Source organism: Microcebus murinus, chromosome 7 (assembly GCF_040939455.1).
Source record: "Microcebus murinus isolate Inina chromosome 7, M.murinus_Inina_mat1.0, whole genome shotgun sequence".
NCBI lineage: Eukaryota > Metazoa > Chordata > Mammalia > Primates > Cheirogaleidae > Microcebus > Microcebus murinus.
In genome coordinates, this window is record NC_134110.1 from 45,451,325 (window position 1) to 45,466,769 (window position 15,445).

At 39.3% G+C, this 15,445-nt stretch overlaps 1 protein-coding gene across 3 annotated transcripts in view; it reads right to left on the reverse strand.

Moving 5' to 3' along the window:
• COL14A1 (collagen type XIV alpha 1 chain) overlaps positions 1–15,445 on the reverse strand; it is a 202,419-nt gene that overhangs the window by 92,349 nt on the left and 94,625 nt on the right. For all 3 annotated transcript variants that reach the window (XM_012753817.2, XM_012753816.2, XM_012753819.3), the window contains exons 20-23: positions 13,405–13,534; positions 10,362–10,484; positions 8,800–8,949; positions 7,356–7,472 (exon numbers count right to left, since the gene is read on the reverse strand). In XM_012753817.2, the coding sequence (XP_012609271.1) occupies positions 7,356–7,472; positions 8,800–8,949; positions 10,362–10,484; positions 13,405–13,534 (520 nt within the window). The remainder of the gene's footprint in view (positions 1–7,355; positions 7,473–8,799; positions 8,950–10,361; positions 10,485–13,404; positions 13,535–15,445) is intronic.

Sequence of the window (15,445 nt, forward strand, 5' to 3'; positions counted from 1 at the left end):
GAGGGCTTACTATATGCCAGGTTCTGTGTTTGGTAAATGATAACAACAGTAACAAAGCTAATAATTGCCAACCTTTAATAAGTGCTTTATCATGTGCCAGGCAATATTCTAAGGATTTCATATGTATGAACTCATTTGATCCTTAAAACATTTATAATTATCCCCAATCTAAATACAAGAAACTGAAAGTCAGAAAAGTTAAGAACTTCCCCAAGTCCTTCCTTACACTAAGTGGCAGAACTGAGGTATTTTTGTCGATATATAATAGTTGTACATATTTTGGGGATTCTTGTGATATTTTGATACCTGTATACAATATGTAATAATCAAATCAGGAAACTGGGGTTGCCATTACCTCAAGCATTTATCTTTTTTTGTGTTGGGAATATTACAATTCTTCTAGCTATTTTGAAATATAAAATAATTCTTTTTTTTTGAGACAGGGTCTCAGTCTGTCACCGGGGCTAGAGTGCAGTGGCACGATCAGAGTTAACTGTCACCTCAATTTTCTGGGCTAAAGTGATTCTCCTGTCTCAGCTTCCTGAGTAGCTGGGACTACAGGTACATGGCACCACAGCAGCATGCCTCATTAATTATTTTATTTTATTTTTCATAGAAGCAGGGTCTCACTATGTTGCCCAGGCTGGTCATAAACTCTTGGCCTCACGTTGCCCAGGCTGGTCTCAAATTCCTGGTCTCAAGTGATCTTCCAGCCTCTGGCCTCTCAAAGTGCTAGGATTACAGGTGTCAGCCACTGTGCCTGGCCCAATAAAAATTATTTTTAACTATAATTTCCCTACTGTACTATCAAATACTAGAACTTATTTCCTCTATCTCTGGGGTCCCCAGCCCCCAGGCTGTGGACTAGTACTGGTCCGTGGCCTGTCAGAGACCTGGCTGTTGAGTTTCACTGTCCCCCCTCCACCTCCCACCCCATCTGTGGAAAAATTGCCTTCCATGAAACTTAGGAAGGAGCGGGGCGCACAGCAGGAGGTGAGCAGCCCAAGAGCCAGCGAAGCTTCATCTGTATTTACAATTTACAGCCACTCCCCAGCCTTGCATCAGCTCCTGAGCTCCACCTCCCGCCACTCCACCCCATCTGTGGAAAACTGTCTTCCATGAAACCAGTCCCTGGTGCCAAAAAGGTTGGGGGCCACTGTCTACCTGTGTTTTGTACCCCTTAACCAACTTCACTTTATCCCCATGAATTTAAAACTCAAAAGCCTAGTCTCAGAGGATGTTGCTTTAATTTCTACTAATATATCATAAAACAATATAAATTAAATATATAATTTTTCAAAATGAAGCCATCTAAGAGGTGCTAAGTACATAGTAAATATGCAAACAAGATGGCTAGAGATTAGATGAGGAATCTCTATGACTCAGTGTTGTAATCACTCCTTTGGACATAGCCTACTTTGGTGGCTTTAATTACTGGGTTTTATTCATAGGCATAGAGTATTTTTTTTTTTTGCCACAATGGATAACTGGTCAAAAAGAAGAATCACTGCTACTGTGAAAACAATTATTCAAATTTCCCTCTAGATTCATCTTCTGATTCATAAATTACATCTGTTTAATCAAAACCTTATAGGGGCTGGGTGCAGTGGCTCACGTCTCCTAGCACTCTGGGAGGCCAAGGCGGGAGGATAGCTCAAGGTCAGGAGTTCGAAACCAGCCTGAGCAAGAGCAAGTCCCCGTCTCTACTAAAAATAGAAAGAAATTAATTGGCCAATTAAAAATATATAGAGAAAATATTAGCCGGGCATGGTGGCGCCTGCCTGTAGTCCCAGCTACTTGGGAGGCTGAGGCAGGAGGATCGCTTGAGCCCAGGAGTTTGAGGTTGCTGTGAGCTAGGCTGACGCCACAGCACTCTAGCCTGGGCAACACAGTGAGACTCTGTCTCAAAACAACAACAACAAAAAAAAAAACCTTATAAAGCTTTATTTCCAGAAATTTAAAAACTAGAGTTAAAAACTGCATTGATTAAATATATTACACATAATATCTAGTGCTTATAAAAGAACTATCCATTCCTTCAAAATGTTATTTGCAGAGGAGTTTATTAAAAATAAACAGAATATAGAAAATCTAAAAACAGATCAGTTGTTTCTTAATGCAAAATGCAAAAATGTCAAATAACCTTTACCTATATGTCACATATCAAACCTATATTTCAATTTATATTTTAATATGCATATATTGAAACTAAATATATATGCATTACAATATGTATATATCAGAATAAACATGATATATGTTATTTTAAATTTTGTCTATGGACAAATCCTGACCTTTAAAAATATAATTAAATTAAAGCTATTTGTTAAATGGAATTTTAAATTTATTTTTATATATTGTGGATATTAAGGAGTTTCAGAAATAAACTTTATAATATAATCTTTATTAATTTATTTTTCAGAATGAAATAGTGTCTACTTTAGGCATTTCTTACCCCTATATTATGTAAAATGGTGAAATTAAAAAATTGTTAAAGTGTTTGTGAAATGACATATTACTGTGAAAGGAGTTTGACAGAATCCCACAATAGCTGTTTCTTTTTAACACAGAACCACCCTTTAGAGCATCCCGGAAACTTCTGTGAGCACATGCAACACGAACATTGCCTGAATCCTATGCATGGATCATATTACTCCTATCTTGACAAAAGCTTCCAGAGACTCTCCAGGAATCAATTCTAGCAATATATTTTTCTGTCCTTTTCCTACTTCATGTAGAATACCTATGCATTTAAAGACCATTGAAAATAGAAGATAAATAGATTTTACCACTAAAAAACATCTATTAAATATATTAGAAAACTAGAACAAGCAATGTAAGATTAATAGCAAACAGTATCAGTTTGATTCCCAATACTAGCAAAGAGGGGCTACATGAATGGTGTGTATCCATGTTGCTTTTGGCATGTGCAATTCAGGTCTAATGGCTTTGCCTTAAAGGAAAACATTTAAACTGATCAAATGATGACTAATTTCCTCAATCCTTCATGCCAAAAGCAGAAAGTTAATTTATTTTTTTTGGAACAGGGGGAAAAAAATTCTGCTTTTATTTGTGTACTCATTCTTATGAAGCAAGGCTAAATATATTCTCTGAATTATTATTTTTTATACTGATAATAATGCCACCAACTTGACTTACCAAAATGTCCTAAAGGTAGATACTGAGGTCCACACGCAAAGGATATCCACGACTCATGAAACTACTCTGATATTTATATTTCCCGGGTCTCTCAAATACCCTGACCCCCAATTATAATGTCACTGCTTCAAAAAGTTTAATTTTGAGAATAGGTTTTGTTCCATATGACTTCTTCCTTTTTTTTTTTTAATTTGGTCCTTGGTAAGCTAGCTTCTCCGCTATGCTGCATTTCTCTATCTTTGACAATTAATAATACTGCAAAATTGACATCTCAATATCTAAATAGAGAAAAACAGTGGAGTATCCTCTGAGCCTTTTTCTAAGTAGGCTATAAAGAAGTCCACCAAGTTGTGAGGATCAGGGAGGAAGTGAAGTATTTGAGTCCACATGGCATAAAAAATACATGCACTTGAAGTGAAACACTACTTCCAACCTTAGGTCCCAAGTTTACTCAAAAACGGGGGCAAGAGGGACAGAGCCCCAGAACATATGCAGAAGTGATGGGTGGTGCTCTCACAGGGTTACCCAAGATCAACCAAAGTCTCTCACTTTGCTCTGTCCTAGAATTAACCAAAAGCCTACAATTTAATTTGGCAAGTCCATGACTGACTCAAAAGCAGATTTTATTTCAGTCTTTCCTGAGAGGACCTTGTCCTTCTGGTAATCTTTTTTATTTTCCTTCTTGGCCATAAAAATGTCATAATATTTACATGGGTAGAGGACATCTGTTGTTTTTGACTGTCTTGCATCTAATTCCTCTTGTTTTGAATCCATCCCTTCCTACTCTTGGTCTTTATGGCTTGGGGAGGATTGAATACCACCTCCACCTCCCACTGCCACCACCACCAGATAGAGGGGTGGGAGACAACCGGGTCCAGACAGCTGGTTTATTTCATGCCCTTGAACTCAATGACAGATTTAGGGGCCTGTGACCCAAACCAGGCCAATATGACTCAGTCCCTGGACCTCTGTTGGAACTATTGAGAAAGAGAAGCTCTCCTTTCACCAGACTGTTAAGCTGGAAGCTGGGAGGGTATAATTCTGGATCTGACTCACGGAACCTGGCTGAGAATGAAGGCAGAGGAGAGCAGAGCAGAAAAATGGAACAGGACTTTATCTCCAAGACATTGCTTGAACACCTAGATCCAGATGCGTCTGAAGGTAGAGACTTTTGGACTTCTCAATATATTATCCAATACATTGACCCTTTCGATGAACTTCCTTTCATCTAGGTTTCTGTGTTTATAACAAACAGACCTGAATGATACAGCCTGGCTACTGTACTCAAACAGAAACTTTGGACATTTTGGAGTATTGCCTCAGTTAATAACCTCAAATGAAATAATTTTACAGAAACAGAAGCCCAGAGAAGAAAGTTGACCATCAGTTGTGGTTATAGCGGAGAATTTTCCACTGATTTCATCTCAGAATAAAAGTACACATGATTAGGCCATGGCACATATATGGGGGAAAAACTGGAAAAATTACCTGTCAAACTATAGGAATTTGACAGAGGCACTTAGAAATAGATAAACCAAGAATAAAGCTTTTTTTCTAATAGCTGGAGGAATTGGGTCCCATTTCTCCCTAGTATCTCCTTTAACTGGAGTGGAAGGACTAAAATTTTTGCAGGGGCAGCATATATATCCAATACGTGGAAGAATGGGCATTTTATTACAGTTCCTCTAAAAGCAGTAAGTCAGGTTGGTGACCACATTTCTCTGTAAAACTCCACCTAATTCTTCCCCATTCCAAAGTAGAAAGAATATTCCTTGATCTAAATTGTGTAAGTTAAAATATCTAAATGCATTCCCCACTGCCACCCCAACACTTATTCCCCCACCAAACATTCCTTTTCAAAGTTGTCAATTATAATCTCTTGCTGTCCAGTTGATAAAGAATATTCAGTAAGACAACTGGTGAAGGAGATGTAGGCTAATTTTGCTCATAAATCTCTCAGCTATGAATGTTGATGAGAAGTAATTTGAACAACACTTTTGTTCATTCCTGTTTAATTGAAACTATAAAGTCTTAGTCGAAAGGTTTCTGGCAGCTTAAAAAATAATACTGAGGGAGTACAAGTTAACTTAACTTGAAGATAAAAAGCAAATGTGGACTCATGTTCTTTGCCAGCAAAGATCTTGGCTTCAGAAAGAGTTTATTGCCGTTATAGATTACTGGCTCAATGGTATCACACAAATCAGTCATATGCTATGATAAAAATCTCATTGCTGCTTTGCAAATATGATCAATTTAAAAATTTAATAAAAAGTACTTACAAATCTTGCTAATTTCATTGATGAAGCCAGTTTTTATACACCTTTATGTCAATGTATATAGTTATAATTTTTACAAAAGGCAATGAATAGCCATAGGAACCCAAGTCCCTTCATTTCAACTTCTTAAATGATACGAAAATATTGCGGGGTAGTGTGGGAGTGTGATTATTACACTTAGTAGTTTTTTAAAGCTTAACAAATACCACTAAATGTCAACTCTTCCATATCAACGTATAACTTGTAGAGATATATGAAACATAACTCCTTGAGATGTTGTAGTTGTTCTCAAATAGTTGCATATGCTTTATCTACTTCTGCTTAGGCGTCCCATAAATCATATTTAACACAACCACAAAATCCGTGTGACTTGCCCTGACTTTCTCCTCCTCAATGCTTATTCCAGATTAGAGCTACTCCCTTATGTCTAGCCCACGTCAAGCTGGAGGGATAATGACTTGCTACACAGGGACTCAAGGAAGTTGTGGCCCAGCAGGTCTATTAGGACAATCTCTTGGCTAGATTTGGTGAGAATTTCTTCTAGTATGTTCCTCCTATGTCGGCTCATATTCTACAAGGGACATATTTCCAAATGCTCTCAGTACTTTCTTAAACTATGTTTTCTACCTTATGGATCAGATTGAAAGCAATATTTATGGATTTCAAATGTAGTAGCCAGGGATATGGGCTACTAAACCCAAGTTTTCCATACCTAAAATAATTAGCTCTTTGTACTTTTTTTTAAAATGGGAGAACCAGGATCATTTGCCTAGAAAGAATGGAGTAAATTTTAAATAATTTGACTACTGAGTTTGGAAGATAAAAGAAAAATCATCTGGGATTCTCTAGTGTTTGCTGTAATCCCCACAAAATAACAAGACATATCTTTTCTACTATTTATACAGATCTGATAAAAATAATTTTCATTATTTGATTTAATCTTCTGAATATTGTTCATTGTGAACATATGAAAAGAGGATTAAAAGGTCCTAGATGATACTCATTTTGTTTTCCTGGACTCAACCTTTTGTTGTTGTTCTTGATATTTTTAATGAAGACAAGGAGACATTTTTAGCATTTCAACTTTGGAACAAAGTCCCAAATCTTAGATGTACTTGTGAACCATAGGGCTGAAGGACTTGTTCATCATGGTGTAGATGCATTAAACCTTTTCCAGAGTGAGAGTTTGTTGTTCACCAATTATTCTCCCCCAAAACAAACACTAAGGAAAACATTAAATTCAAGCCTGATTCCTATGGAGCAAATACCAAATACCTGATCCCTATGGAGTGAATACCAAAATTATAGTGCTCCATACAATTTTTTTTTTATTTTGGCATATTATGGGGGTACAGATTCTAAGGTTTCAATAAATGCCCATTGCCCCCCCTCCCCCCAAAAGTCTGAGTCTCCATCATGACCATCCCCCAGATGGTGCACACCTCACTCATTATGTCCATACAATTTTAATGTATGTTAGTCCTGGCTTTTTGTCTGCTCCTACCAATAGCAGTTAACATTTCTTGGGTGCTTCCTGTGTGCAAGGCACTGTTGCAAGTGCATTTCAAGAATTATCTCAGCTTGTGCTTCACAGAACCCTAAAAAAAGGCACTATAATTATATCCATTAACAGATGAGAAAAACCCTCCCCTATTTCCTTCCTTCCTTCCTTCCTTCCTTCCTTCCTTCCTTCCTTCCTTCCTTCCTTCCTTCCTTCCTTCTTTCCTCCCTACCTTCCTCCCTTCCTTTCTTCCCATAACCAGCCAGTCTGACTCCATATGCTACATGATTGACCACCATACAAACTGTTTCCTCAAAAAAGGCTCTTGCCTAATGTTACTTGTGTGTTGTCCACAGTGATCTGTATAGAACCAAGTACACAAGTGCTTAACAGAAACATAGGTGGTGGATTGTACTTACCCTGGCGGGATTCTATAACTATCCTGTAGGCTGTGGCATGACGCTGCATCTGCCACTGAGCACACAAGCTGGTCATTTCAATCTGGTTGGCTTCAAGATTGGTCACACCCAAGAACCCTATAATGAAATAGAAATATAGCTGTATCCCACTTGAGACAATGCTACAAATGTCCCCAAGTCTGACATGAATTTATGGTAAAATTTCCATTCAAAGCTCCATACTCAGAGGTGGGAAATCCATCCACTTGTAATAAGTTAGTGTACAAAAGATAACTAATTTTACCACTTGAGAAAACAGGTTGCAAAATACTATGCATGATATTGTCTGTGATATTTGTAAATGAAAAAGAAAATATACTATATTCACAGGAAAAAGAACAGAGGCAATGGATAGTGAAATTATGGGTGATTTTTAATCTTCCCTCTTTATTTATCTGTTTTCTAAGTTTTCCACAATAAACATACAATACTTTTATAATAAAAAAGCAAATACAGTATGTGCTTATCAGCCAATGAGATAGCCATGGATTAAACAAAAAAGAAGAGCAAAGTAGACATAATGGAAATGTTGTTAATCTTTTAATATTACTATGGCTCTCATTCTCAAGAGTGGGGTAGATACTGTTGATAGTACCTAGAATTATTTTAATTAGCACACAGCTGAACCATTTTTATTTTGGTCATTTATGTATTATCTTTAACGTGTATTAAAAATTCTAACCATCTGTTTGGGCTAATTATATGAGTTTTGAAAAGTATTTAGGTCAAACACTGTAAGTTGATTTGAAGAAATACGTTAAACAGATGGTGCGGAGGTGTAACAAACTTCAAGAATATGGAACATACATGCTGGAGTTTGGAAAACACTGTAGTATTCCAGGGGTGTCTGGGAGTGGTGTATGCCAATGAGAAGTCCCAGATGGTAGGCAGGCAGCATGAAAACCCTTAAAAGAGTAGAGAAGAAAGTCTTTGGAGTGGCTGGCGTGGCACGTACTTTTTGGTGGATGGTGTGTGTGTGTGTGTGTGTGTGTGTGTGTGTGTGTGTGTGTATGTGTGCGTGCAAGTGGGTGCAGCGACGGCTCTGAGAAAAGACAAACTTTTCCCTGGCCAAACTTTCACGTTGGCCATGTCAGGCTACAGGCTGTTTGGAAAATTTCACCTCATTTGGAAAATGCCAACAAAGATTTTCCAGAAGGAAATCCTATCTGCAATGGTCAAGCCTATGTGAAAGCCAGGTGCTGACATGCCGCCTGCCAACCAGGACTTCGAAGTACCCTGAGTAGAGAGCACACCTTTCTTTCCAGGAAACCCCATCCAGAAAGGGCAACGCTGAGGAAAAGAAAAACCAACCGCCCAAGGGAAGCAGGGGCTGAGATACAAGCGACAGGGAAAGCAAAGCATCAAAAGCCTGTGTGGGGCCGCGTGGGGCCACCGTGGCTCTTACATGTCTTCACCAGGCCTGACAGGGCGTCGCTGAAGCCGGAGGCCTGGGAGGCAAATATTTTCACATTATAATCCATTCCGCTGAGGAGGTTTGTGATAAGAATGGTGTTAATGTCAGCTCCCACAAAAGTTTCCAGTGTTGGGCCAGGAACTAGAGGAAAAAGAGTATATATTTTAGTTACCACAGGCTATGGAAAAAGGAACCGCTCTTGGAGCAAACCGTACGCACTCAACTGCTTTTTGGTTGCCCGGGATCATACAGCAAGCAAACGGCAGGGCCGAGGTCTGAAGCTCGTCACAGCTAAATCCCAAATCCTACATATGTGATCGCCATGCTAAAGGTTATGTTAGGGACCTAGTCCTTTTCCCAAATATAGTTTTTGCCATCATGCTTATTTTAAAAAGTCGGTTCACCTTCAAGTCCACCGTCCACCAATTGTGAGCTTCAATGTTGTAATAGGCAATCGAGGCACTTGCCCAGTTGAAGAATTCTCAATTGTCCCTTCTTAGACACCCAGCTTTGTCCCCAGCAGGCACGAGAGTGGCAGTAACAGCAAATTTCACCATGGAGACCAGGCCATACCTTGCCACATGGGGACCAGTGTGAGTGTTACCACTGTAGTTCTATCTATTCCTTTTAGGATTTTTAATACCAGATAGATGATGCTTTTATCCTGAGGCCCGTGATCATCTGGCTTTTTCGGGCCTTTACATCTTCACTTCTGTTTCAACCCAGTGGTGTCTTCAACGAACTATTAAACATCTCTTGCTAAATCCTACACAAATTTATTTACCTCCTACCTCCCTTACATGCTCATTCTTTGAGAGCTCTGAGTTAGTGACAAGTTTCTAAAATACTTTCATCCAGAAGACCCCTTCCAACATTATATTCATATATTTTGGTACATATGTCTTATCTCGGTACCGATTTTCCCATTCCCCAGACAAACAATGCAAATGACCATGTATAGTTCTCCCACTTGGCCTAGAGCAGGATTTTTACCTTCCAAACTATTTACATTTGGGGCTGAATAATTCTTTATTCTGAGGCGGGAGAGTACTATAAGTTGTAGGATATTTAGCCTACCTATTAGATGCCAGGAGCAAGTTCCTATGCCCTCTAGTTGTGACAATCAAAAATATTTCCACTGGGGGACAAATTATACCAACTGAGAACTACTGGCCTAAAACAAAGCTATATGAGCTCAGGAAACCTGATAAATATTTGTAAAATGATCCAAAGATCCAATTCAGCAAGGCTATCTTGCAAATTAACACGTCTCAGGCCTAAAACAAAGTGATAAAAAAAAAAAAAATTGGGGATGGCTCACAAAGAATCAACCAGGAGCAAACTAGTGCATCATTCTGATTACATCTTCCCTAAACTAACACCGACCGTGCTAGAAAAACCTTCTTTTCAGAACAGATAAGAGGCTTTTCCTACTTCCTTAAAAGAATGAATAAAACCAAGCATATGAAAAATGTTAGACTAAAATAATTTATCTTGAAAGACATTTTAAGTGTCTACTGATGACACCAATAATATTACAAAGCATTACTTACCACTGACAGGTTTGTAGACAATCCTATAGCCCTTTACGGGGGCAGATGGTGGATCCCATGTAATTCGCAACCGGTTATACCATTCCTCTGACACCCGTAAGTTTTGGGGAGCGGAGGATGGCACTGAACAGGAAAGAAAAGGGAAAATACGGATTCAGTGTACTTTCTTTCTGTGTGACCTACACTGTTGTCACAAAAATTTAAGCTATCTTCCCACAGAGTTAAAAATATTTACAAGAGAAAGTACACTAAAACACATAGTGAGAAGCCTCTGACAGCCTGAGGTTGTTTTAAATATTAAATATACAGAAAAGAATTGCTTTTGTGGCAAAACACTTTTATCTGAAGTTCAGAAGTTCATTCAATGCCCTTTTGGTCCACTTTTCTTCAGAAAATTTTAAGTAAAATTGAGTTGAATAGTGTTTATTAAAAATTTCTGTCAACATGCCACTCAGTTCCACTATCAAAATACACGTGTACAGCAATATTGAGAGTAATGGTCACACAATATTAATGATGATTATTCTCAGAGGTAAGATTCTGATGATTTTTAAAATTTTTTTGCTTTTATCTTCATATTACCTATATTGTTTGAAGTTTTATATTATTGTTTATCAATTTTTAAATAAAACATTATATTTTTATGGAGGACCTTTGTAAAATTTTATGCCTATTGATAGATATTATCATTTTGTTCTTATTCGAATTTAGTTGTGGTTGACCACTGCTTAAAATAAGTAGACCATCCACTAACACTTTGAAATAATTCTACTATCCAGAGATTGTTACATGTCATAGCATTTCTGGAATGAGATTTAAGTCATATTGCTATAGCAATATTCTTCAAATAGTCTTTATTTGTGCTAGGTAAATACTACTTGATTTTCTTCTTTAATTGTTTAAGTCTATAGTTTTCAAATAGTTATAGTTTATAGTAGAAAAATACCAAACTATGCTAGAAATTCCAAGTTATAGATAGGTCAAATCAAGACACCAATGTACAGTTAAAAGTGAAAAGCTTGAAGCCCCCCTACAGCTCTGCCCTTCCCCTTTTCTTCTTTCCTTCCACAGGACCCCGTAGCCAGTCTGAGGACTCACAGCCCTCTGGGTGATCCTTAGCATAATGTGCAGGCTTGGTGGGAATCTGGGTGGAGGCATACCAAGCTCAGGTGTGGGGAGGGCAGGAGCAATGCCAGCACTATTAAGTGAGAAGAGGATACCTATTTGCTTGGTTGGGTAGAAATCAAGACTCTGGGCTGCAGAATTTCAATGACCTGGACAGACTGAGTTGAAAACTCCACATTTAGGTGTCCACGTACACAATTCAGCCCTTGACATCATTCTGCGCCTAATCACATGTAACTGTTTGGTAATTATGATGGATTAAAGATGGTCACACACTTTTTTGACACTCTTTCCATTGAGAGGAAGAGGCTATGACTCTCTCTCTCTTTGAATCTGCATGTGCTCTGGGACTACCTTGACCAACAGTCTTCAGAAGAAGCAACACTCTACTAGTTCCAGGCATGGCCCTGAACTGTCCCAGCAATTTCCACTTTCTGCCTCTTGGAACTCTTGCTCTTCTAGCCCCGAGCGTCCATGTAAGAAATATGACTACTCTACTAGAAGGACCACATGGAGAGGCTCGGAGATGAATGGAGAGAGAGACTCAGCTGAGTCCAGCCTTCTAGCTGTCCCCACCAAGATGCCAGGCATGTGGGTGAAGTTGTCTTGTACCCTCCAGATCAACCCAGCCACCAGGTGAATACCACTGGGTGCTCCCACATGGAGCACAATTATTTCCAAGCAAGCCCTGCTTAATTTCCTAACCCACATATTAGTGAGATGGAATAAAATGATCACTGTTTTAAGCCATTAAGTTCTAGGGTAGTCTTTATGCAAGTACAAAAAATTCTAACAGTAATGAAGACAAATAAGACTGTAGAGCTTTAACCAAGGGTTCTCATGAACCCTCCTCACTTAATGATTATGGCCAATTCTTTTAAAACAAAGGTTGTATGGCACCTCCTCTGTGCCACACAGTGCTACAGGAGCTTGGCACACAGAGGTGGACATGATAGATGAGGTCCCAGGCTCTCATGATGCTTGTCTTCCAAGAATGGGAGACAGACACAAGCAAGGGCATGAGTAAGCAAGAAAATACCAGAAAGTAAATAATGTCATGACTCAAGCAAAAAACAAACAAACAAAAACCAGGACAATATCATAGAGAGTGGAAGCTACCTTGCATGGCACAGTCAGAAAAGGCTGAGGAGGTGACATTGAGCTGAGACCAGAATGACAAGAAAAATGCAGACACGCAAACATCTGGGCACAGATATTCCACATGGAAGGAATCGCTAGTGCATAGGGTCTATGGCAGGAACAATCTCAAAGAGTACAGTGGCAAGCAGAAAGGGAGGCCTGGCTAGGGGAATTGCTAGGAGGTGAGATAAAAGAAATCAGGAGATTCCAGCTCTTACAGGTATTATAGGCAATGGGAAGGATGCTGGATTTTATCCTGAGTTCAATGGCAAGCAACTGGGTGGCTTGAAACAGAAGCATGACATGAGATCATTCTTATTCTGAAAAGCTCCCCAGGTTGCTGCAAGGAGAATAAGGGATGGCCAGAGTGGAAGCAGCAGGCCCCATTAGGAGGCAAACGCACTCATCAGGGCAAGAGGGATAGAGTGTGGCTTGGACTGGGGTGGACTCATCAGATGACGAGAGAGCAGACAGGCATGCAGAATGCATTTTGGTGAATCAATAGGATTTGTGATAAATTAGACACTGGAAGAGAAAAATAGAGTGGTTTTTAAGTCTTAGTTTTTATAGACAAGAAACTGAAACCCAGAGCAGTTAAGCAACTTGCCCAAAGTCACATAGCTTGTATGTGTGAAGACAGGATGCAGACACAGATTTTCTGTTTTTAAATCTCTTTTGCTCTTTTCACAGCATTATACTATTTCAGGGTGCACTACAGGGGGCGAGCATTTCCAATTAATTAGTGAGCTAGCATCCAAAGGGAGAAAGCGTCACTTACAGGTTTTCCCAGGGGCAGAGACACTGACGCCTTCTCCATCCGTGTAGATGGGCGTCACCGTGACTTTGTATTCAGTGTCGGGAAGCAGAGGCTTCAGAAGGAGATTGTTCTGGCTTCCAGGCACCATGACCTTAACAGAAGAGCAAAGGAGCGTGGTCTCAGCGAGATCTCCTATTCCCACTGATCTATAACTTTAGGCATTTTGAAATAACCAAAAGCAAGGAGGTGAGCTCAGAGAGTGGTGAGAAAAGAAAGGGCATTCGTGCAAAAGCATTTCTCTCTGAAATTCCCCTCACGGTAAACCTTAGTTTATAATCACTAATATAGAAAGTTTAAATTTGAAGATCTTAGGCTCTAAGGAATATTCTTCTCTCAGCATCATCTCAGCATTTGTAAAGTATCCAGAAGAGAGAATAATGGCCCGTTTAGCTAGCAGGTGTTTATGGACAGGGAGCGTTCATTCTATAACCCAGCCTGCTGCTTATCGTTTTTGATTCTTCTTAAGTATCCTCTTGCAAATTCAGCCTTCCATTTTTTTTTCCTCCTTCAGAGATAATCAGACTCCAGCATTTCCTTCTTTCAATTAGAAAGGGTGGCTCCTAGCCAAGAGCAACAGAACCACGCACTGAAGCCAAGTTCTCCGAGTTGAAGCATAATTACCAGCAACGCTGAAGAACGTTGCAGCTTGTTTATTATTTCTGAAAGGAGATGTCTTCCTCACTGTGGACTCACTGTCACTCTGTGTCTAAAAGGCTGCCAAATAAGAAACGCAGCGGTGGCGTGGATGCCGCGCAAGCGTGAGCGCCGCGCACCATGTGGCGTGACAGCGCAAACTCTGGCATCCCGAGAACAGTGCGGACGAGGAAAGCCACATGTTCTCAATGCTGAAACCACAAAACTTTCTGTCTGTGCTCCAGTTGTTGGCACAACACTGGGCCATTTTAGGAACTTAATCACAGCTGGAAAAGTGCTAGGATGTTAAGAGCTGACCCAAACAGGTTTAAGGGAGTCACAAGACCAAGACAGCTGGAGATACTTTCCCATTCAAGGGCTGGGTAAGAAGCCAGCAGGCAAAGAAAGGGCCGTGCTGTCTACTTCTGGATGAAGGAAGGAACCTATAAATCTTGGAATAAGCCCTAGAAAGCCTCCAGTTGAACCCAGGAGCAGCTGTTGCTAAGAGATTGCTAAGGTCTTAAAAGCAATAGTTTTTAATATGAAAAAAGGAAGTCTGAATTAGGTGACTTTACATTGGATTAATATGATCTTGATTCTCATAGAAAGGGACGTTGACATGTGTGAACTTGGGGTCCTGGGAGTGAGGTATTTTAAAAGAGGATCTGTTTGATTCTGGGATGATTTAGACAACCCTGGCACTAAAGATACATAAAAGACGAACTGGGGTTGCCCTGACTTGTGTTTTGCCATCAGTGTAGCTGCCTTCAGGGTGTTTCTCTTAGATGTAACTCCTCTGGCGTGCAGAACACGGGCATTCGTTCCAATCTGTCTGTTTAGCGAACCACCCATGTTGATGTTCCTTAAGTAAGTTCATCTCTCAAATTGAGAAGCACGTGGCCTGGGAACCAATCAAATTTAGCCTGTGGAATATCAAAAAGCAGTGTGAATATTTTGGAGAACTCATTTAGCTTGCCAGGAAGTAGCTTCTGTGATTTATAATAATGACCGTCACCTAACAATTATTACATGCCAGGTGCTGTGTTATGTATTCTAATACAGTATAGGTTAAGTGTCCCTTATCCAAAATGCTTGAGACCAGAAGTATTTCAGATTACAGATTTTTTTTTTTTTTGGATTTCAGATTATTTGTATATACATAATGAGATATCTCAGGGATGGGACTCAAGTCTCAAACACAAAATTAAATTATGTTCCATATGTATCTTATACATACAACCTGAAAATAATTTTATACAATCTATTTAATAATTTGGTGAATGAAACAAAATTTGTGTGAAGTCCTTGTGCAAAATTTTCTACTTGTGGAATCATGTCAGTGCTCAAAATTTTTCAAATTTTGGAGCCT